This window comes from Furipterus horrens, unplaced genomic scaffold (assembly GCF_987537825.1).
Source record: "Furipterus horrens unplaced genomic scaffold, mFurHor1.1.pri manual_scaffold_6, whole genome shotgun sequence".
NCBI classification, from domain to species: domain Eukaryota; kingdom Metazoa; phylum Chordata; class Mammalia; order Chiroptera; family Furipteridae; genus Furipterus; species Furipterus horrens.
In genome coordinates this window covers 28,075,771-28,100,843 of record NW_028327176.1, presented here as the reverse complement: position 1 = coordinate 28,100,843, position 25,073 = coordinate 28,075,771, and the positions used below count along the sequence as shown (strand labels likewise).

General features: G+C 42.4%; 1 protein-coding gene across 1 annotated transcript in view; it reads right to left on the bottom strand.

The window, feature by feature from the left end:
• The window catches only part of SLC3A1 (solute carrier family 3 member 1), a 30,064-nt gene extending 5,504 nt beyond the window's left edge, over positions 1 to 24,560 (bottom strand). Inside the window, exons 1-7 of the mRNA XM_090281237.1 lie at positions 24,049 to 24,560; positions 19,703 to 19,882; positions 19,407 to 19,561; positions 15,397 to 15,522; positions 5,909 to 6,028; positions 3,880 to 4,004; positions 2,458 to 2,653 (exon numbers count right to left, since the gene is read on the bottom strand). Of these exons, the coding sequence (XP_090137363.1) occupies positions 2,458 to 2,653; positions 3,880 to 4,004; positions 5,909 to 6,028; positions 15,397 to 15,522; positions 19,407 to 19,561; positions 19,703 to 19,882; positions 24,049 to 24,478 (1,332 nt within the window). The 5' untranslated portion in view covers positions 24,479 to 24,560. The remainder of the gene's footprint in view (positions 1 to 2,457; positions 2,654 to 3,879; positions 4,005 to 5,908; positions 6,029 to 15,396; positions 15,523 to 19,406; positions 19,562 to 19,702; positions 19,883 to 24,048) is intronic.
• Positions 24,561 to 25,073: the final 513 nt, after the last annotated feature.

The window sequence follows — 25,073 nt, the reverse complement described above, 5'->3', positions numbered from 1 at the left end:
CTCCAATTACATATTGTAACAGCTAGTCCTTATTTAAGAGTTCGTTTAAATCACCTTACAATTTCCACATACCACAACCCATTCTCACTTGCATATGTTGCGCGTGGCACTTACAATTTCCACATACCACAACCCATTCTCACTTGCATATGTTGCGCGTGGCACTTAACTGCTTACAAAGTACACTCACACCTCTGTTACGTTTTATTTCCCCTTTCCACTGCCTTACTGTCAAATATCATCTCCCACTTACAAATGATGAAACGGGCTCTGAGAAATGGCATCATTTATTCAAGTCAGGCAATGAGGCAAAATCAGCCTTTGAACTTGACTGAGAACAGGAACTTAGTTGCTACAATTCAGGGAAAGGGAGGCTGCTTTTTTTCTCCCCTTTAGATGTACTAAAATTATCTTTACAGTGACCATTTCATAGACTATCGTATGGTATTTTCTATTTTTTTTTATCCTCATCCGCGAATACGTTTATTGATTTTTAGAGAGAAAGAGAAAGAAACATCCATTTGAGAAACATCAGTTGGTCACCTCCCAAATGTGCCCTGACCTGGGATCAAACCCACAACCTGTTGGTGAAAGATGACACTCCAACCAACTTACCCACCCAGCCAGGACATATTTTTCTGTTTTTATGGACAGGAAAGTAGGTCAAATTTTGCCTCCATTTATTCTTTTCATTATCTTAAAAGCATCTGACAAGAAATCCTGTGATATTCAAGCCTCCTGGACTTAGAACACCTTTTTCCCCGGAACTGTTTGTACAGGTAGTTCACGGCAGGAGGGCTGAGATCAGGGCCTCCCCCAGGCTGAGAGGTCCTGGTCCCCTGTGATACCCAAGACTTGGAGTATATGGAAAAACAAGAGCGAAAACTGCAGCACAGAATGGGTGATACGGGGCACTTCAGGAATGGTGCGGTAAGGACCTCTAAAATCACCCCCACTGAAGGAGCATGCTGGCAGAAACTAAAAATCCACTTTTTTTAGAACTCTGGAAATTAAGTAAAGGCTTGCAACAATCCAGAGGATTTATTCAAGAAGAACAGCTGGATCTCAGAATGGCCAGCTGTCTCATTTTAACTTAAAGCCCCAATTTCCTGCCCCTCCCCCCAGATCCATGATCATCTTGAGAACCAACAGACTTGAACTACAGTAGCTGTGGGCAGAACAGGTTTAGAATTCACCGAAAGACCTCTGGAGAACTGTCACAGTGACCTCTCCAGCAGCTCAGATTTGGATTGGTTTTTTTTGTTCTTTGTTTTCGCTTCATCTGATTTGATTCAGAGCTGATGCTACAAATAGCCCCATCTCCAGGGCATTTGCCGAAAACAACCAGCAGCAGTTAACATTACCTGCCTGGGGTGGCGGTAATCAGTTTGGGATAAACAGGGACGGACCAAGAAACGTGAAGTCTGGTGAATGAGGTCCATGACGTACTCCTGGAACCTAGAAGGTCACACCAATATACACGGCTAAGCAGATGCCCAGGGGGCACCTGAGACTCACTGTTTCAAGGCATTCAAGGAGTCGCCAATCAGGAGAATTAATCCAAGAAAGGCACTAAAGGAACACCAACAAACACTAAGGGGGGCAAATGTGAATTACAGAATTTCCATATTATAGGTTTTAAAATACCCAGTTTTCAAAATGACAATAAAAAGAATATAAGAATGCAAAGAAACAGGCAGGTATGGCCCATAATGTAAGGGGTTCCGGAAAGTATTCAATAGGAACTGTGGGTAAGAACACCCACATGCTGTACCTACTGGACAAAGACTTTAAGTCAACTATTATACATATGTTCAAAGAGCTAAACTATATCCAAAGAATTTAAAAGAAGAAATGATGAACAATGTCTCATCAAATAGCTATTACCAAAAAAGAGAAATTATGAAAAAGAACCAAATAGAAATTTCAGTTGAAAAGTACAGTAAGAGAAATGTACAGTAGAGGAGCTTGACAGATTTGGACTGTCAGAGAAATGAGCAAAATTGAGGACAGATTGCCCTGGCTGGTGTGGCTCAGTGGATTGAGTGCCAGCCTGCAAACCAAAAGGTCGCTGGTTCAATTCCCAGTCAGGGCACATGCCTGGGTTGCAGGGCATGTCCCTGGTCGGGGGTGTGCACAAGGCAAGCAACTCATGTTTCTCTCGCACATTGATGTTTCACTTCCTCTCTTTCTCCCTTACCCTCTCTCAGAAAATAAATAAAATCTTTTAAAAAACTTAAGACAGATCAATTGAGATTATAGTCTGAAAACCAGAAGGAAAAGAATGAAGAAAAGTGAGAAGAACCTGATCAGAAGCTGGGACAACCTGGCTCACTAAACAATCACCGAATAAGGGAAAGGTGAAGGTCACTAAGAGACAAACATCCTGCAGTTTAGAGGTGACTATTCAGTAAGCTCACCAGCACCAGATATACTGAGCTGCACGTGAGGACTTACCATCCAATTAGGCCATTTTCCTTCTGGTAAGTGTTTCATCCAGGATGTGATGATCTCAAACACACTGTTCCCAGGAGGGCTGTCTAGCCTAGTGAGGTAATCGTTAAAGGGAAAATCTGCTTCTTGGATAAAAGGCAGCCCGTAGTACATCACAGTGTTGTCAATGCCATCTCCATCGGCTTCAGTCCCCATGAACCTGTAAGAGTTGGGAGGGTACAATGTGTTCACGAACTGGAAAAGTGCTTACATCTGATTAACATGATGACTGCATACTATTCACCATATCAGGCTGGGACTCACCAGGGAGCATAGTCAAGCCAGGTAACCAAGAAATGACACACTGGATCTCCTGGACAATTTTTCATTGTAATAAATCCAAAAAGTAGCCTAATACTAAGGCCATGTCTAAGAGTTAAATAGTTGGATCTCAATCAATATTGTTATTTCTAGATCTAATAAAAACTCAGTCACTTCCAGGAAGACTAGCAATTCTCATCACTCCAGTTAGAATTTTCAGTATATGTCTGCATATAAGGTAAGGAGGTTTCCCAAAAAAACTTAACCTTGTATTTGAATCCTTGTAAAGTCTCACTTTAAAGGGGGCACACTTAGTTATTAAAAACCAAATACTCTTCAGGAAAGACACATTCATCTGAAATGACCCACATCAACCCTGGTTTAGCTATTTGAGACATTACATTAATGAATAAGTGTATCTGGAGCCCAAGAGTTTGAGTTCCCATCCCTTCTCTGCCATGACTGTGTGGCCATCCCTGCATGCTCAGAGTCTCAGTTTCCCCATCTTTAAAATGATAGCAATCAGAGGACCTACTATAAGGAGGAGAAAGTTCTTTAACTCCTTTTCTATTGATTCTATTGGGTGATTATATAAACATAGAAGGGTTAAGCTTGTTTTATTATGTGCTAGAAACTTTAAAACATATACATTATCTCAAGTAATCTCACACCAGGGTGTGGCTATCACCTTTTAATTGACGAGGAAACTGAGACGCAGGTTTAACCAACCAGCCCACGGTTGCACAGCCGCTATGCAAGAGTCCCTCTCAGGCCCATCTGATCCTAACCTTTGCTCCTATGCTCCTAACCTTTGTGATCCACATCTGGATTCATACTGTACAAGGATACGAACAGGTCAAATAATAATGACTGACATTTAGATAGCATCTTTTAATCTTCACAAAATTCTTGTGAAATAAGTACTGTGGTTGAGATTTTACAAAAGAGAAAACTGAAAATCAGTGAAGTTAAGCAACATAATTGAATATACCATGCCCTGGCCTAACCAAGTTACATTGTAATTATGCAGGTTTCTTTAATTATAACTTGAACCTCTTGGGAATGTTTGGACATGAGGGCTAAACCCCTGTAACTGTGAAGTATGGGCGTCTGCCCTACAGTTACCTGTATCTCCCAGGCTCCGTGCTGTGTTGGTCCATTGTCTGCCGGAAGCTCCGGACAATGTCGTGCATTCCCACCTGCGTGGTGGTGAAGTCATGGTACAGCTCAGAGTAGTGTGTGACTGTGTCCTTGGAAAACAGGACAGCACGGTTACCATCACTGCCCATGTGAAATGCCCACAGCTAGCCTGCTGTGACTGTAGCTGTCTCTATAGAGTTCTCAAGCCAAGACACGCGGTCAGAGAAAGTCCTAGCACTCTCAGATCTCAAGGGGTTTTGTGATGGAGAACATTCATGACTATCAGTATGTCACATGCTGCTTTAATTACTAACTATAAATCTAGTAAACAAATTTTACCGGGCATGTAAACATTGATACCAGACGTGTTTAACAAAATCTTCCTCCTAAATGTTTAATTGTCCTAAATGTTCCAGACACTTTCAAAGGCAAATAAGACAAATTATCTAAATAATTTTAGAGCTCATTATTACACCTGTACTTTATCTGCTCACAAATTATTAATATGCATTTAAACTTGTTTTTTTAACCACTTTTTTATTTTGACTGTTAAACTCCCCCAGGGTTTAAGTAATTTTTCCTGATACTCATTCTGTGCCTTCCTAGGGTTACAGTAATCTGAAATCCACAGAAAAGATTATATGTAACACAAGCCAAGGTTGTAAATCCTAGAATGGACAGACAGGACAATCCAAACCTGAGTCTCCATCCATTCAGTGCCCCACCCCTCTTTTTTTTTTTTAATAAGTGAACATGAACGTCCAAGTGAATTTTTTGGAATGTTAGATCTCTTCCCGAAATTACATATTCTTTCAAGTTTTTCCTGAATAGCAGACAAATCCCATTGTTCTGATTATTTGTCAAGACTGGAAGGGTATGCCCTTCCTTATGACTTCTCATTATTAAATAGCAAGGTTACTTTGCGATTTCTTCTCCAAAGGTAAGGGCTTCTCTTTAGGACAACTGGCTAATTCATCGCCTTTTCTTCTTGTTGTTGAAAATAATGTGCAAAAAAATGGCTTAATCATAATGTGCTCTCACGATGTGTTCATGACATGCTCTCAGAATTAGCCCGTACATGGCCAACTTCCCTGTAGTTAATTGGTTTGTTTAAATGAAGTCATAAGTACCCATAAATCTGTTACTCAGGACAAAAGCTTAGAAGCTTGATAATCTTGATAACCATATGAATTTCATTTTACTTGCTTATCTTTATAAAATGGGCATCACAATATGTATAATAATTTTAGATTTTTCTGCTGCACATTACATTGCTAAGATTCACCTATATTGTTGTGTATCACTGTAATTCATTTATATTGACATTCCATTGTGTAAGTACACAAATCTATAATTCTGGAATGCATTTGAGGACTGCTGTTTACTTGGAGGACTCAAGTGGCATGTGATTAGTATGTCTCACAAGGTGTGCCAGGGGGACTTGAAAACCCCTGGTGTAACACCACAAGCCCCGATTCTGTAGCAAATTAGGCTTGGTTTATAACTCCATGTATCACCTCTCTGATCCTTGGTAAGTGAATTTCTCTAGGAGTTGCTAAATGGGGATCATGAAACCACTCTCCTAGGATGTTCAGACAGTTAAATGGAATAGCCTAAGTAAAAAACACACAGCCTACGATAGACACTCAGCAAGTGTCCATTCCTGTCTACTTGTGTGTTCTGTAATGACTACAGAAGTGCCTGGGGAATTTAGGCCTCCTCACCTGAGCATCAGTAAGGTGACAAAATAGCAGTGAGTAGTGTGGTGGAGTCCACACTGTCCATACCCCCCGAACCCTTGTCACCAAAGGACTTTGGCTGGCTTCTGAGGGAGCCAGCCAAATGAAACATCTGTTTATATGCACTTGAAACTCTTCTTATTTGCTGAGGAAAATGATTTAGAGTACTTCCTACAGACAGGACAGAATGCATCTCTGGCGATTGGTGTCTGAGACTAAAAGGAAGGTTCTGCTGACATTTTAAGGAAAGGGAAAAAAATGTCTAAAAACTTTACCGGGATTTGGGTCTTATTCACTTGGGCCTCGTCTCTCAGATGCTTTGCTTCTAGAAGAAATTTAACAGCCTCGAAACTAAAGCCATCAACACCCTTTGCGAGCCAGAACTGTATAATTCCCTAAAACAAAGAAGCAAAATACTTGGTTACATTAACTACCCATTATCACAATGTTTAATAAAGATTGTGTCTGTTAATAAAACAACCACCTCTACATATGAAACATGCACAGCCCTCATAGTGTATTTTTATCCATTTAGCATAGTAGAGCCTCAGTATAATAAACTCAATAATTGCATTTATGTACTCCCATACCTCCCTCGTATTCGCATTCAGAATGTTACAATTATAATTGATGTTACAAGCATGTTTCCAAAGTTTAAAAAATCCACTCAAAATGAAAGATAGGACTCAGGAGAAACTGGGAACCATATCCTCCTCCTCATGCCTTAAAGGTCATTCCAGACCTAGAGAAGACCAACAATTCAGCACCCAGTCATGAAAGGCCCTTCCGCCACACTAGGAGATGCTTGAGGGGAAGCCTGCAGCTTCCCTTTTGTTTCCCTTGTCTTTGATATGCTACCTGGTACCTAGTGAACCTGTCATGGAATAAAAGAAGGAAGTATAGCGAGCTGGAATGAGTTGAGTATGGTGGGATCCTGCTGAGATATGAAAAAAGCATGCAGAGCTTGTTCCATGGCTTGGAGGCATCTACAGAATAGCTGAGGACACTGTTGGGGTTACCTGATAATGCAGGGAGGAGCACAGTTCAGCCTCATCAGAGGACAGTTCTCTGTCTGCAAGACTGTTGGAGCTCCAAGATGGTCTACTTTCACCTGGGTGAGTACTACCAGAAAAGGAAGAGCTAGTGTTTGAATGTGGCCAATGGGATTTCATCAGGGAGCGAGATGAGGAAGAGCATTCTGGACTGTTTGCTGCACAGCATGAACCAATTGTGGCCTGTACTGAGGCATTTGGGAGGAGCAGGCCCTTGAAAAGCAGAGGGCCTAGGTCTCAGCTCCCCATCCCACCCTGAGGCATCCCCTCTCGGCCGGGCCTAGGCCAGCACTGACCACAGCTGCCCTTCTGCAAAGGGACAGGAGCTCTCCCCACTCGGCTCTTAGATCACTCCTTGCTGAATGGAAGCTTTTATAGGAATACATCACATTAGAGCAGAACCACCTGTAATTCAAAGTACTAGAGTTAAGCAGCCACTCTTCACCTGTTGAGGGGAACAGAGGCACAGACCCTACTGAGGACTACCCCCAAAATCACTTGTTTGAAGTGTTTCTTATAAACATGTGACTATGGCATCTCTAGGTTCACGCTGCTGAGGTCAATTCCCTTAAGGCGATATTTTCAAATGGCAAAGCTGGGAAATTTTTTTCAAATCTAAGCAGGCTCTGCTGCTGACAATCCTTAGTATAAACACATTGACCCAAATAACTTTGTTAGCACTACCCAGTGGAATTTTTCTTTGGGCACCAAACCCATAAATCTGTTCTTACTAGCATCTCACCTTCTTACCAAATGTATTCATTCAATAGGTATTCGAGTTCCAACTCTGAGCCAAGCACTTAGCTAAGCCCTGGAACTACGAGCAAGAGCAAAATACAACAGGCAGGTCCAGGACTCCAGAGTTTTATTGGAATCCCCAGCTAGACGATCAGATTGTAATGCAAAAATATTTAAGCCAAAGCCAGTATAAAACTTTAAAGGAGAGGAACAAGGTAATAATACAAGAGGGTGAAAGAGTAGGATCTGCCCAGGAGCCCAGTACTGCGGGATGGCAAGAAGTGAGGGCAAACGGTTAGAGGCTGAGCTAGACAAGTCAACAGGTATCAGGGCACCTCACCTGTAGGACAGGATCGAGGTGGCTTTAATGCCCAGGCTTTAGGACCCTCACTTGTATGAGCCCCTTCCTACCCAGCTTCTTTCCTCCTTCTAAATAAGCACTCATTTGTCTGTACCTAATTATACAGTCTTTGTTTTAAAAAGACCCCAAATTTTTACAAGCTTCACACTCCACACAACCAGGAATTTTTCTTTAGGGCACGAAGCCCACAGGTTTGCTCTTACTCCTTATCAAATGTATTCATTCAGTAAGTATTTGAGTTCCAGGCACTCTGGGCCAGGCACTCCGCAGAGCCCTGGAGCTACAACCATGAGCTACAAACAGGTGGCGCTGTTGGCACTAGAGGGACCAGGGGCAGAGGATCCGGGTGGAACAAGTAGTGTAATCCAGCCAAGCACCCCTGACAGCAACGTGGGAAAACAATCAACACCATGTTGTCGGAAACATGAAGCTTCTGAGCACTGATTTCCTGGGATACAGCTCCTAGTGTTATTCATGGGGTCCTTCCCCATTTAAGGAGGGGCCCTCAGCCTTCTTAACGACTGACCCAACATTCAACGATGAGAAACAGGTGCCCCGGCAGAGGGTGATGGCCCTGGCAGGGGTTTTCACTTCAGTCCAGCCAGAGACATTATCATTGTTTGATGAAGCCAAACAGCAGAAGCTGGGTGCTTATTTTTCACCGTCATTTTAAATGCTTAAGTTTTCACCCAGATAATCCAAAATTTGCTCTTGGAAAATATTTGCTTTGTGCTATTTATGCTCTCGATCAGGTGAGAAAAAAGAGCCCCAGATTTTAATCATTAACCTTTCTTTACTCCAATTAAGTTCTCCCAGAGTCCTGTGGGGTCAGGTGTGGGAATGGGCACAGAGCCTGGTCCCACCAGGACTGGATGACCCATGTAAGCCCCAAAGGACTCTGGGGACCATACACTGAGCCCCCGATTCCCGTCTAACTCCCACAACATCACACAGTCCCGGTTTCTCACCAGGCACCTGTTCATTCTTTCCTCCTTAAGCAATTCACTACTCTGAGTAAAAAGGGAGTTATTTCAACATTATTGATATCCAAATTCACAAAACCTTGAGGCAGACCTTTCCTTTGAAAGTGACCAAAGTTACTGGGCCCGCTTACCTAAAAAGCCAGGTCTGTGAAAGAGAAGCTCTGCTCATACATGTGATGATCTCTAAGACTTCCTTTTGATAATGACATAAACCCTACATCATCCATCGCAAGAAGGAATGAGGAAGTATAGGATACTTCAGAAGTGCAGAAAGAAAACTAATCTCTGTATACAGGCAAAGGAAATAAAACTGACTGTAGTGCCACTCAGAAATCTTGGTAAAATCCTTGCTAAGGCCTCCAGGAGCAGGGAGCAAAGGAAGGGTCCCGAGCTCTGGAAGCTCTGGAATCTGAACCTTCCATGTTCTATCCTTTCTCTCCCCAACCCGGGTCCAGCTGCATGAGCTAGGGCATCAGCATGACCTTGCTAGACCTTAAATAAAGTAATACCCACCTGCAGGGTTTCGTGAGGTTATGAAGTTATTGACGCTAGAGTCAATTGACATTTTGGTCTTTATATGTCCTGATCTCTGCCATGTTGGACAGTGCTGACTAACCCTGTCTTCGACAAGTCCGTCCCTTACTGCAGGACATCCCGCACCTGGCTTGCCCCTCCTTATCTGTGTACTCAGCAGGCCTTCCAATGTCAGTGCTCCTGGGGGCTCCATCTTATACCTTCTCTTCATTTCACTTCACAACAGTATTTACTGGTTTATCTATCCATTTGTTGATTATTTAACAAGTATTTATATAATAAGGAATACATTGTCCCAAGTGCTTTACAAAGGTCACACCTTTTAATCCCCAAACAACCCCGCGAGGTAAGTCCTGTTATTGTTCCTATTTTACCAGCAAGGGAACTGAGGCACAGGGAGATGAAATATCTTGACTAAGGTCATGCAGTAAGTGGTGGCATCAGAACTGGAACCCTATGGCACCCTGACTTACTTGCTATGCTTTTCTTTTTTAAACTGGAAGGTCCACCAACACCTGGCCCTCATTCCCACGTAACAACAATCACCTGGAGCTAAGCTGCAACTGATCCCGGTTCATCTCAGCCAGCCTCGCTCTCTCACTGATATTGCCTGCCTGACCTCTGTAGGCTCCAACCATATGTCAGCAAGTCCCAAAGTTTGATCTCTAGACCAGACAAGTCCCTGAGCTCCATGTCCTATATTCAACTATCCATTGAATGCCTGGCTGTCTCACAGAGAGCTCAAACTCTGCGGAACTAAGACATACCCCCTCTCTGTCCTGTGCCTACCATGTGGGGAAATGGTACCATCACCCAGTCAGCATTCAAATCCCAAGCCTGGGAGTCACACTGACCCTACTACATCCTGATGATTTCTCTGCAACCTCACGCCACCCCCTGGGTCCAGAGCCCCAGCATCACCTTCCTGATCACTATCCCACCCTCTTTTCTGGCCTCTCAGCCTCCAAACCTGCTCCACTCAAACCTCTTCTCCAAAGCCAGACTGATTTTTCAAAATGCAAATCAAAAATCATTTCCTTTTGTAAGACCTTTTAAACCCAAGTCCTTACCACAACCTTCAGTGCTGCTCAGACCTCATCCCTCCCTAGTCATGCTGAGTCAAGCTCCCTCTCCTATACTATGTCCCAGCCATAGGGGACAACTCCTATCACTTCGGTGCCATAACCCATGTTTTCTCTCTGCTTGAAACACTCCCACCTCTTCACTTAGCCTGTTCGTACTCATCTACTAGGTATTGTTGCTTCGTCTGAAAACTTTCCCTGATCTCCGCCTCCATGGCTCCACACCCAGGTTAGGTGCCAGCCCCGTGGTCCCACTGTCATGGTCACTCAGCACACTTGACTGTAATTGCCTGTGTGGCTATCACCCACTTCAGAATATTACCCCATGGCAGCCACAACGTGTGTCTAGCTTACCAACCAGAATAGCTCTCGCTTATGATCAACATGCAATGCATATTGTTAAATGGGTAAGTGATTTAAAATAAAATGTATGACATATAGGAAGTGCAATAAATGGCGCCATTATCATCATCAAGCATAGAGCTGGCTTATTAAGCAGGCAGTGAGTAAATTTTATTTTCAGTGGAGCTGCTGGTCTCCAGCAATGCCGTGCTCAGTGGGGGTGGAGCAGAGCTGACATTGACTCTGGATTCCATCTTACACTGGGAGGGCGTGTGGGCTCCCTGTCCCCAGCTGCTGTGAACACACTAGCTCCCCAGGGCTCAGAAGTCCCTCTCACAGGGCAGATCCAGGGTTCTACTGAGCCCCAGACATGGGGTCAGAGCATCTGGAGTCTCTCCCCCTTGTGCCACTAACCCACTGGGTCACTTCCCTCTCCAGGCCTCAGTTTTCTCATTTATGAAATAAGAGATTTGGAAGGTAAATAAAAACCAAAGTAATTGGACAAGTTATATATAGGCTCCCACTCCTCCAAGAAGGCTTCCTGACTTTCTAAGCAGACAGCACGCAAACCCTGGGAGGTTCATGATGACCAGTGCAAGGGGCACAACAAAGAGGAGGAGAGAGGACGGTGCTTTGTGCTGGGTGTCCCCTGCATGCCGGCCTCCCACTGTGCAGACAGTCTGAAATCTGAGGGGAACCAGAAGGAAGAAAGCTCAGGCTCCTTGAGGACATATTGGTATGCAAACCAATTCCAAATGCCTCCTCACCACAAACGTTCTGGGCTGCAATTAACCTGCTAAACTACTGAAGAGATCGGCACTGCTGCGGGTATGGGAGGGTGTCGAAGTCCCCTCTATGTGAAAGGTCACTTTCCAGGAGCAAAGAGCCTTCCGTTCTTGGCCTGTCTGATTTACTTCTAATAGCAAATCTTCTAAACCAACTTGCAAATACTATCTAACCTCTCAACTGGAGACAGTAATGATTCATCCCAAGAGGGACTGCATCCTGCCAGACTAGTAAATAAGGCTCCTATTCACACACTCAACTACTTGGATGCCAGCAAGAGAACAGATGGGCTAGTCAAAAATAGTTACTGTATTGGCTGGCCCATTTTGGCAAAATTTATCACACTTGTCTAAACATCTTTAGACAAACCACCACAATTCCACTAGGAGCCTAAAGAAATCCACCGCCTGATAAACTAACTGGATTTTACTCACATTTATGAAGTTCAAACTGAAAACCTCCTTGGAAGAAAAGTGTGTAGGAAAATGAAGCACACAGAGAGAAACAATTTGCCTCAAATTCTATGTGGAGTTGTGGTTAAGAGCAAGGACTTTGGAGTCCCAATGCCTGGGTTTGAGTCCAGGCCCTTCTTTCCCCAGGTGGGTGACTTCATCTCTTTAGGCTTCAGTTTCCTTCTCTGTAAAATGGTCATACCCTCCTGAATTAGGCTTGTTCTGAGCATTAAATGATATGATCCAGGTAAAGCACTCGGCACAAAGTAAGTGCCCAATAAGTATATACGGAGGGTAGAGGGAGGTCTGGGTTTGCAAATGATCTTAAATGATGGAGAAGCAGAGAGGCCACATTCCACCAGAGAAGTTTAAAACTAACCCCTAGTTAGTCTGCTAACTGTGTCTGTAACCCCTTAAACCTCCACACCTTCATCCTCTAAAGAGACAGGGCCGTCCTGACATGGTACCTGCTTCTAGAACAGATCCCAAAGCAATTTATTTAAATCCTGCAAAACATCCAACAGAGATAGTAGAAACAGTCCTAAAACTAAGGAGTCTGTAGGAATATATTTCACAAAAGAAATGTAAGGCTTGTACATGAAAACAACAAAACATTGTTGAAAGAAACTAAAGACCTAAATAAGTGAAAAGACATCCTGTGCTCATGGATCAGAAGACCTATTATCATAAAGTGGCAATATTCTCCCAGACTGATGTAGAGTCAGCGTAAACCCTACCAAATCCTAGCAGCAGGCTTCCTGCAGGGAATCCTAAAATGCATATGGAAATCAATAGACAAACAATCTTGAAAGAGAAGAACAAAGTTGTAGGACTCATGCCTCTCAATTTCAAAATTTACTACAAAGCTATACTAATCCAGACAGTGTGATACTGGCATAAGGACAGATATATAGATCAACAGAACAGAACGGAGTCTGGAAATAAACCCTGACATTGATGTTCAATTAATTTTGAAAAGGGTTTCAAGATGGTTTAATGCGGGAAAGATGATCCTTTTTTAACACATGGTGCTGGGATAACTAGATAACCACAGTCCAAAGAATGAAATTGGATCCCCTCACAGCATATATTAAATGTAAGAGCCAAAACTATAAAACTCTTAGATGAAAACATGGAAGTAAATCTTCATGACCTTAGGCTAGGCAATGGTTCTTAACTATGACATTAAAAGCACAAGCAACGAAATAAAAAAGTAGATAAATTAGACATAATAACAATGAAAAACTCTTGTGCTTCAAAGGGCATCATCAAGACAGTAAATAGGGAACCCAGAGAATGGAGTAAAATTAATTACAAATAATGTATCTAGAATATATAAAGAATGCTTACAACTCAACAGCAAAAAGACAACACAATTTAAAAATGTGCGAAGGATTTGAATAGACATTTCTTCAATGAAGATATAAAAATAAACTATAAATACATGAAAAGATGCTCAATGTCATTAGCCATCAGGGAAATGCAGATCAAAGCCACACTGACATACCATTTCATACCCACTAGGAAGTCTACCATCAAATAAACAGACAATAACAAGTGTTGGTGAGGAGGCAGAGAAACTGGAACCCTCACACATTGCCCGTGGGGATATCAAATGGTGCAGCTGCTTTGGAAAACAATTTGGCAGTTTCTCAAATAGTTAAATATAGATTATAAATATAGCTATGTATCACAGATAGATAATTATCTGATTTCATTTCTAGGAAATGCCCAGAATAGGCACATCCATAGAGACAAGAAGTAGATTACTGGTTGCCAGGGCCCTGGGGGAATAAGAAAGGGGACCCTGGGGAGTGACTACTAATGGGTATGAATTTCTTTTCAGGGTGATGAAAATGTTCTAAAATTAGTGGTAACAGTTGCATAACTATGTGAATATACTAAAACCACTGAACGATACACTGGAAAGGGGTGAATTTTGTAGTATGTGAATTATATCTCAAAGCTGTTATTTAAAAACAAAACAAGAACAACCTAAGGAGTGTAGGTGCCTTCGTGGTTCCAACATGGCGCCCACATCCTCTCCATTTGGCTGCATGGCGAGCTGTAGAAAGGAATCCATGCCTCTCTGCTCTGCTATGGTCTCCACCCCACCTACCTCAGAGTACTTCCCCGCCAACCTAAATTCTTACCCACTACAGCCGGAGCAGCAGCGATAATGACAACAGCAACACAGCTAATGTTTATTGTGAGTTACGTGTCAGGGATTGTTGGAATGGTCACCATGCCGGTAAGAATAAAGCCCCATCAGCTCTCACCTGGGTTGTGGCAGGAAATCGCCTGTGCACAGACCTCAGAGGGACCTTCAGTAGCTCAGCATGCAGCCCTTCCAACGACACCCACGGCCCTAAAGCATCAGCCCCCACCTCCCTTGGCACCTCAGCTCCCCTAACTCTCTCCCTCATTTCACTCCAGCATGCTGGTAGGGTTGCCAGGTAAAATACAGGACAGCCAGTTAAGTTTTGATTTCAGATAAGCAATGGATAATTTTATAGAAGAAGTATGTCCCAAATATTGCATTATTCATTGTTTATCTGAAATTAAAATTTGACCAGGTGTCCTGTCACTTTATCTGGCAATGCTAGGCACTGGCCTCAGGTCGTTCCTGAAACACAGGAAGCAAACTCTCCCCGGCCTCTGCATTTGCTCTTCTCTCTGCCTGAAATTCTCTTTCCCCAGCTATTCACACGGCTCCCTTTCAAAATTCAGGTTTTTCTCCAAGCGGGACCTCATTTTAGGGCTATCTCTGAATCAGCTCCCCGACGCTTCGAGACCCCTACACTTAGCATGACATATTTGGTTGGTAACTGTCTAATGTCCCCTCAGTAAACTAGAAACTCCTTGAGGGCAGGGATGTTTTTATTCACTGTTACATTCTCAGTGCTTAGAACAGGACCTGGCACGCAGAGAGGACATCAAGGGAACACTCATCACCGAGTGAATACAGAAGTGCTGTGCGTGGTTTGTTATCTCAGCTGATGTTCAAAAAGTCCTGTGAGGCAAATACTGCATCAACTGTGTTTTGTATAGGTGAAGAATCTGAAAGGCAAAGAACTCACCACAGCCCATGGTGGGGTTGGTGCAGACGCCGGAGCCAGACGCCGGGGCCAGACACCGGAGCTCACCTCTGGCCCACTCACCGCACCAGCGCACGGTCACAGGCACAGGGGCAACGCAGAGCTAAGGCAGCAGGTGCTTCTGCCTCCCTCCCACTGCCATGATTTTGCGTTAGAGGAAGGAAGGCTCCACTAAAATATCTGAGAGTCTGTGTCTGCATCTGACTGACACTTAATCCCAGAATTTAACTACACAACTTGATTTTGCCCACACAATTGTTTTTCAGCATAAAGTGTATCAAATAACCATGTAAGCAGCATATCATAGAGAAGTTGGCGTGGATGCCTATACTCACTTTTATTTCTTCTTGAACATCAGGATTGCGGAAATTTAAGTCAGGTTGCTCTTTCGTGAACTGGTGAAAATAACATTGGTTTCGTACTTCGTCAAAGTGCCAACTGGAATTTCCATAAACACTTAACTGGCAAACAGAAAGCAGCAAATCAGTTACTTGGCATTATTCATATGATGGTATTGCCCATAAAAAATTGGTAATTTCTATCCCTGGCCTTCATCCCAGGCTGAGTGCACAAATCTCCAGAATTTTTCTTTTAGGGAGAATATCAGGTAAATTAATTCCCTAAAATGCCACCCACTGGCCTAATGCCCCCCTGCCAAACATGTTGTGATGTGTTTGTATAGTAGAAGCTGTTTATACCAACTACAATAGCAAAGTAATGCTCTCAAATGTATGATAAGGCCAAGTTATGGAGCAGACATTTCTAGCATATTTTCTATCCCAGCTCTGGACTGCTGCTTGTGAAGAAAAGCAAATGATGATCAATTTGGGAAAAAGACACATTTTACTGGTCATGTTTGAACACAGAGTGATTATTTAAACTGTATCCTCAGGAAAATATTACAATCGTTCAATTAAAAATTCTACTAGTCCTCCCCTTTTGGCTGGAACCATCTTCCAGTAATTCACCAAATGAATTACAAAGGGGAAGAGGAGAGGCACCCGCTCTATGTTCTCTAGACCTTTGGCCACATACACAGGCACCTACAAGAAGGAAGCCAAAGAGAAAGGTGCCTGGGCTCAACGGCAGGGCGAGGCCGCTCCACCTAGAGACGCATGCTGTGTGAGGACCAGTGGAAAGGAGCCTGGGCTGCTCCCTATTAATTCATGGCGTAAGTGTAAAAACATAAAGGACCTCTGCACTGTTAAAAAAAAAAATCTAGCAACTTCAGGCGTTGGTACCCAGCAGTGTTCAACAGTGGTACAGATTTCCTCTTTCTGGAAATGCTCACACCCGTGGCTCCATGACATGACTCCTGGTTGACTCTCCCTCATGTCCCACCACTCCTTCTCAGTCACGCAGAGGGTCCTTAAATGTGACAGTTCCTCAGGGCTCTACCTTGGGACAGATGTTCATTTCATGCTAAAGAGGACATCTGGACAACATTGAAAAACAAATGGATTCTGCATGCATCTTCTTCTTTTTTTAGTTGGAAGACCTAGTCACACAGGGTCTACATTTCCATGGCAACAACTGGGTGGAGCTAAGTAGTAGTCGCTGACTTCTGAGTAGATATACTTTTGTCAGCTCACCTCTTGGCCCACCTGGACACAAACCAGGATAAGATATTTACAGTAGATATAACCAAGAAAAAATTGGTATCCAGAAAGTATGAAGAACTCTACTCTATAAATTGGTGCAACCATTTTGATAATCAAAGTGGCATTATCTGGTAGAGTTAAGCATGTGGTCTCTTACACCCAACAATTTCACTCCTAGTCATTTACCTTCAAGAAGCTCTTGCACATGTGCCCCAGGAGAAGTAGATTAATGAGAATGTTTACAATGGCAGAGTTAATAGTAAAAAGAAAACTGGAACCAGCCCAACTTCCCATCGAAGATGAGATAAGTAAATCACAGAATATTTACACGGTGAAAATGTATGAACCACACACACCAAACAATGAAGGGGGGAAAGCTAGTAACAAAAGACTACATGTTGAGGGGGGAAATGGGACAACTGTAATGGAAAAACAATTAAAAAAAAAAAAAAACTGCATGTGGCATAATACATCTCGTAAAGTTCAAGACAGAATAAACGAAATAATAAACTTTAAAAAAATATGTAGCATAGGTAGTAAAGGCAAAACAAAAGCAAGGACTTCAACACCCCACATTCAAAGTAGTGGTTCCCTCTGAGAGGAGGCAGGATGAGGGACAGAGAAGACCCCACACACAGGTGGTTTCAGCAGGGCTGGTCCTGTTCCAATTCTTAATTTGGGGAAGGGTTCACTGATGTTCACGACATTATTATGTTCCTAGCTGAGATATATACTACAAATATTTTTAAACAGTTTTACTCAGATATAATTGAATATAATAAACCGCACATATTTAAAGTGTACAGTTGGATCAGTTCTGACAAATGTGTACCTCTCTCCATGCTCAAAACAGTAAGCACATCCATCCTTTGTCATCCCTAAATCTCACTCTCCCACTCCTCCTGTCTCCCTCCCATTTCTAAACAACTAACCTACTTCCTGTCACTATAGATGAGTGTAGATTTTCTAGAATTTAATGTAAGTGGAATTATAATGTGTAATCTTTTGTCTGGCTTCATTCACTCTGTGTAGTTATTTTGAGCTTCATCAATGTTGTGTGTATCAACAGTTTATTCCTTTTTATTGCCAAGTAATATTCCATTATATGGGTATACTGCCAGGTGTTTATACATCTATCATATATTACATATACTTTTGTATGTGTCAACTGTTACATTAAAACAAAAACACAACCTTGGTTGCAGTAGAAGACTGATGGAAGAATAGAGAAACTGGATACCAAAAGACACAGCGGTTACAGTTCTGTAGGCATGAGATGATATGGTTTGAAGTACAGGCAGCTATTTTTAAAAGCAGACTGTGGAGTTGGACTGACCAGATCCAGCCCTCAACCCTGTCTTGTACTAGCTGTGTGACCTTGGGCAAGGTACTTAACATTTCTCTGTCTTACTCTGCTCATCTGCAAAACAGGAACTAAAGTCTACTTAATAGGATTGTAAGGTAGATTAAATGAATTAATGAATATAAAACACTTAGCACAGATCCTCACACATAGAAAGCATTTACTAAATGTTTGCTATTATCATTATCATTTTAACAAATGGGTGGATTGGGGAAAAAAGAATTAAGAAGGTAAAACTGCCAGGACTTGCTGATGACCTGTTCACCCAGTGGCATACTGGTACCATTCGATGAACCCGGGATTTAGGAGGCGGGGGAGATCGCACAGTCAGCTTTGACACGTGTCGATTTTGAGTGCCCTCACATCATCTGAACGTTGATGCCCAGGAGCCAGACTGTTTAGATGGTCTTGGAGACGGTCAAGAAACGAAAAGGAGGGACTGGAGTGGGGAGATATGATCCCGCGTAAAAGGCTACACAGAAAGGAGAGAAGATGAACCAGAGCCCATGGAGGGACTGTCCTGGGACAGGAACAGAGTTGCCAGAGAAAATACAAGCCACCTAATTAAATCTCTATATCAGATAAACAATGAATAATTATTTATACAAGTATGGCCCATGCAATATTTTATACTAAAAAATATGCATTGTTTATCTAAAATTCAGATTTCACTGGGCTTCCTGGAATTTCATTCGCAAATCTGGTCACCCCAGACAGTAGCACGTGGCCTATGTTGTAGAAGAAGCGAGTATAAAGAGGGTGGGAATGGAGGCAGGTAGGTGTGTTAGTGCCGGTTCTCTTGTTCTCTCTTTGGGGTAGTTTACTGCTCAGAGTGATAAGATTGGGAGCAGGCAGGATGTTTAGGAGGAAGGAGGGCATGTGGATCTCAAGAAGACTGGCTGACTCATTTCAGGTGGGGACAATGAAGGTATGTTGTTATCTCCAGAGGCAAAAGTTCAGGGAAAGAACAAAGGATAGCTGAGTCCATTTACCAATAGTGTTTTGTTGGGGGGGGGGGGGGCGGGGCAGGCACAGTGTCAGAAAGGGGAAGAGGTCTGGAGAGTAGAAAGACCACTTTTGAAACTAATGGGACATGGAATCTAAGTTGGACGAAGTGGGAAGTGAGGGAAGAAGGGAATGAGAGGCTAAAGGAGAATATAGGTTTTAATTTGCTAGAACACATGAGCTCTACAACGAAATCAGAAATCCAAGGGACATCAGAAGGCTGAGGTCCTTATTTTTATTTCTTTGGGAAACTTTCCCCTTCTCATAAACTATATCCGTTAGTTTTTTTTCCTTAAAAGGGCTTTATTAGGTAGCCACTTTAATTCTTGAAGATCTGACCATTTTCACTTTGTAAATCAAGCAAGTTGGTACTTACCCAGTTGTTGGGTGGTGTGGTTATGCCATTTTCATGGGAACAGTTATGCCAGATATAATAATCAGTATATTTCCCTGTCCGGTTACGACTCAGTTGAAACCAGGCATGTTTATCACTGGTGTGGTTTGGTATGAAATCGATTATTAATTTTAAACCTAATGAATGAAAGCATTTCAAGTGTTAGGGAAAGATTATATTAGAATAGTACATGACAGTTAAGAAAAAAATGCTTTAAGTGAGCGCTTAATGCTTTTCCCAACCCCTACCCTCTCCCACTCACTTTCCATTCAGTTTACCTTTATCATGTATGGCTGCAACCAGATTCTCAAAATCTTTCATTGTTCCAAAAACGGGGTCGATTTCTCGGAAATCTTCAATACCATGTCGGAAATCTTTAAGGGGTGATTTATAAAATGAAGTAATCCAAACAGTTTTTATATTTAAAGTTTTAATATAGTCCAATTTATCTTGAATACCTGAAGAAAAATAATCAAGGCCACAAAAAATAAATAAAGTTTGGGTTTTTTGAAGAATTAAAAATAAAAGGAATATGTCTAAAATCAAAATATGTATATTAAGACAAAAATATTTGGAATGTCATTGAATTTGAGTGAAAATTCAAATAGTAAGGTCTAGTTCTACAACATCAAATTAGTCTCCTAGCAATAACCTTTGACCTCTAACGAAGTTACCATAACATAAAATCTGTCTGTGGCTTGTTCATTCTTTTATATTTAAAACCAAGTTACAGTATTGTTAATTGATTCTGTGCATGGTTTTTGAGCACCTAATCTAAGCCACGTGCTAGGCTAAGTGCCAAGGTACAAAGAAGAATAACAAATGGCCCCTTATGGTCATAGTCTAAGCTGCATTATCCAATATGATAGCCACTTACACTGTGACTAAGTCTGAACTGAGATGTGCCATAAATGTAAAACACACTGGATTTTGAAGACCCTGTATGAAAAGAAAGAATGTAAGATAACTTCTTTAATATTTTTATTATGATTATATGTTGAAATATTAAGCAAGATAGAACGTTAAATTAATTTCACTTGATTCTTTTTTACTTGTTTTAATGTGGCTCCTAGAAGAATTACAGTCACATATGTAATTCTGTTTCCTCTGGACAGTGCTGAAGCCAAGAATTCACATGGAAGCGAATTCTGGATGTGGCTGAGAAGAGATGCGGGAATGAAACTCACTGTACTTGGAACCTTGCAGGGTAATTAGCAGGTAGTGTGTTCTTTTGCTCCTAGTTCAGAGTCCTAAATGAAGACTCAGGAGCCTGTCAGTGTCACACAGTAGCCGGAAGTCACTGAGCCCAAAACACAGTCACTGGCCTCCTGCCATGACCTTCCCCTGGCACAGACGGCCCATTTTTGTCCTTGTTGTGCCGCAATTCCCCCGTATGGGTGGGCAGCTATGAGACCTCGCCGCGTGTCAACAGGCACAATGGGATTTTGATTCAAGTCAGGACAACAACACCATCTATCTTAAGAATGGTTACAAAGGAACAAGATGATAAAAACAATGGGGCTGGAGAGACACAAAGTAGAAGTGAAAAAGGGATCCCAAGCTCACCCTCTAGAGGACAGAAGGCATTCACCGGAACCAAACTGAAACCTGCAACAGTTTCTTCAGATTATAACGAAATTCCCTCAACCTCAAGGACAAATACCTACAGGTTGCAGGGAGCAGTTAGTTCCTCAAAAAAACAAAAAGGAGTTATTGGAAATGACAAATGCTGCGAGTGAATTAGAAGCTGCCGTATTTAAAGGAATTTAGGGTATGCAGGTGTGCCACTTTCCTTTTTCAAAGACCTGAGTACATTAACACCTGTTTTTGCTAACCAAAAGAAATCTGAAGAGGATTTCATTTTTAAGAAAAAAACGGCGAGCCCTGGCCAGGTGGCTCAGTGAATTAGAGCGTCGCCCATGTACCAACCAGGGTTGTGGGTTGAGCCCCAGTGGAGGCACCAGCAGAGGTCACCAACGGGTGCATGGATGGGTGGAGCAACAAACCGATGTTTCTCTCTCCCATCCCCTCTAAAATTAATAATTTTTTTTTAAAGAAAAAAGATGAAAATATCGTGCTTAGTGTTTGTTTTGCTGCAAGCATTATAGATGCCATGGTACCACAGCTGCAGCAAAGAATGCGCCTTTCTGGGGGAACTACGCTCAGCATCTCAGCATCAACCACATGGCTTTGAACTGTGTCTGTATTTGTGCTTCATTTTGCACATCCATTAGCAAGATGTGTCCTGTATATTTAGTATATCTTTTCGGCTTTTACTATATACTAGTTACTTGGTATGATTTGATAGGTTATTTTTGGGGTCTAGGGATGCATAACAATCTTTCCATATAAATTAATGGTAATCACTTATTCCCTTTCTGCCATTTCAGCTTATGAAAGCTTTCACAAGAACGCTTTAGTTTTGTATAGTGGGGAAAACCTGTATCTAGAAAGCAGTACAAAGGGAGAACCAGGAAGTGGGGAATGTATCTTTGGGTTTAGGGATTTTAGCTCTATTTTGTTTTTAAAAAAGAAAAAGAAAAAGTTACTTTTGCTAGAACCAGGAGTTCTGCAAAGGGAGGGCACACACTGATCAGGATGAATTAAAGAGAGAAAATAAACATGAATGCAGGACATGCGTTTGAATCGCACCTTGGAAGAACTGATAGTATTTCAATTAGTTAAGATGCAGGAAGATCTTTAAAAAGAGAGAGAAGGATATGAGCATGCAAAAGAAAAGCTTTTTATTAGTTATTAAGAAAAGTTGGAGACTTTGAATTTATTAGTACCATTTTAAAGTTAGCTTAAGCTCATTCTTACCTCCCACACTCAATTAAAATAATCATTGTTTTACTTTCTTCAAAGCAATTACAGTATTCCCTCACTTATCGCGGGTATTACATTCTAGACCCCCCCACAATAGGTGAAAATCCGCGAAGTAAGAACCTTACATTTATTTTAGTATTTACATATATTTTAAGGCTTTATAAACCCTTCCCACACACTTATAAACCATTCCCAGTCCCTGATTAACCTTTCCCACTCCCTTATTAACCTTTTCCGCCCCTGGCTGGTTTGGCTCAGTGGATTGAGCGTCGGCCTGCGAGCTAAGTGTCGCTGGTTCGATCTTCCAGTCAGGGCACATCAGAGAAGGAAAACTCTGACTCCAAAAAACCTCCGCTGCCTTGCGGCATACCTCTTCAGGGTAAAGGCTAAGGGAGTAAACCCCGACAGAAAATCCGGAGCCGGAGTCCCTAAGGCGGTTTGACGTTGTAGTCAACACCGGCAACTCCTGTGGCGCACCTGAAGCCAAGCTGTATTGACTCCGTCTTTCCCTTGGACCCTTCAGCTGCGAAGAGAGGGGGGGTCTGCTGCATGGGCAACAGCAGACCCTCCATATCACCCTGCCCAGGCTCTGTAGCTTCAGCTTCACTGGAGAGGACACTCCAGCGTCATCGCAAGATGTCGATTCAACACGGGAGGAGACAGATACCGTGTCACTCCCGAGTTGGACTGCACAGCCATTTTCGGCGGTGCAGATAGACTCTTAAGAAGCTACACCATCGTCTCGAGACGGACGGCTGCCGACGATTAACCTTTTCCACACTTTTATAAACACTACTTATGTTCTTAAACATATTCTACACTCTTAAACCTACGTAACTTTAACAACATACGCATACAGTACCACAAAATCCCACGATATAGCGAAAAATCCGTGATAAATAAATATATTTTTTTAAATCCCGCGATACACTAAGGTCATAATAAGTGAAACATGATATAGAGAGGAACTACTGTATCACTATCAAAAATTATCTTGTTAGTTTTATTTTTATTGCTGCCCTTAACTAGGGTGACCATATCAACAGATTTGCCCAGGCCAGTTCCAGTTTATGTATGCTGTCTGGCATAATGTTACTCTTAAAAGTGTCCTGGTTTAAACAATAAATTATAAGGACATTCTATACTTAACTCACTATGAAATTATTTGTGTAACTTTTTTTAAATATAATTTTTTACTTCTACCTTTATTTTTTACTAATATATGGATATTGTTTTAAATAATTTTTAATTCAAGTAATGACCAACCCACTGCTATGCCTTTTTTCCTTTCCTTCATTTCTCAGGATTTGTACTTTAAAGGCTCAGCCTACACCTTTTAATGACATCACCATTTTTTCCCTGAAATATTTTTACACTTTCTTCACTAGTATGAAACTCTCACCAGATTGTCCAACTAGCCAATACATATACTTTTCCAAGCAATATTAAGCTGCCACTCTGAGATAATCAACTGTAAAGTGCACAGAAGCAGGGAACTTTCAGGAGAAAACCTGCTTCAACTAAGAGGTTAGAATCGATGACCCACTAAGCATTTGTACTTAATGGGAAGTAAATTCAACTACTCTTTGGGGGCTCTAAGGACTCCAAGCAGTCTCTCATTATATCAGAAGGATTTCTGGCTTCAGCTGGATGGCTTTTAAAAAGGTCATAAACAAGGTGTGACCAGGCGTACTGGAATGTGCTTACCATACAACCTAGATATAATTCGGTTTCAAGGGCAGAGAAAGCCACAAACCCACCTCCTCCTGGCCCTACCCTAACTCTCTCCCCCAGGCACCTTTTAGATCTCCATTCCCATCCTTGTTGCTGTCCTTGAATGATCTTGGGTAGATCTGGTACATGGGTCCTGCCTGCCACCAGTCGAGGCACTTGGGAGAGATGATGATGATGGCTATGGTGGCCCCAATGAGCGCGAGCACAGAAGCCACGGTGAGCCAGAAGAGGACCTCTCGGGGCACTCGGTACCGCGCCTGGCCTGAGAAGTGAAACAGCACCTCCTTGGGCATCCCTGCGTAGGGCTGGATGTCCTTGAAGTCGGGCTCCTCAGGGCCAAGGATGCCCACGGTACTGTGCTGTGGGCTGCCTGCTGGGCTGCCTGGATCAAGGCTCTTTTCCAGAACGTCTTCATTTTGGACAAACCCATTGTTTGTCCGGCATCCCTTCATACTTATTCCAGCGGAGTCTCTCCTGCTTTTCCTCTCAGCCATGTCTCAGTGTCTTCTCCCTGGGATGTGCCTTCCTGCCGCAAGAAACAAAGGTGGAACTGCGGATTGCTGGAATGTTCAGCTATGTTAATGAGCTTTCTGTGGCTTATAAATAAACCTGGCTGGACAAAGTCCAGTCAAAGAAGAGAGGGTAAAGGTAAAGCAGGTTTTAAAAAGTCTTTTTACACCTGTGAGGCTGATGTAGCTACACTCACACTGAAGGGCTCAGACCTGGACTAGGACAGGCATGGGGGGGGGGGGCAGGGGAATAGGAAGTAGTAGTAGGGGGTTCTATTGCAATTTGTTACTTGACTGAGTACATCAATGTTCATAGCATCACTATTCATGAAACCAGAAAAGCTGGTGCTCACGCCGCCTGTCCTCTATCAGACCCAATAAGCAGAGACAGGGATTGAATCTTTATGAGCACTTTACTCAGATGGTCGACAATCTGAGAAGACAGCGGATTTGTACCCTAATAGACTGTCTTAAACTCCAGTATAAAATGGGCCCTTTTATAAGGAAAAGAGTAAGTAAGGGGGTTGGAATTCAGGAAAAAGGTTAATTGGATAAAAGCCGCAGGCAGTGTCCTTTCATC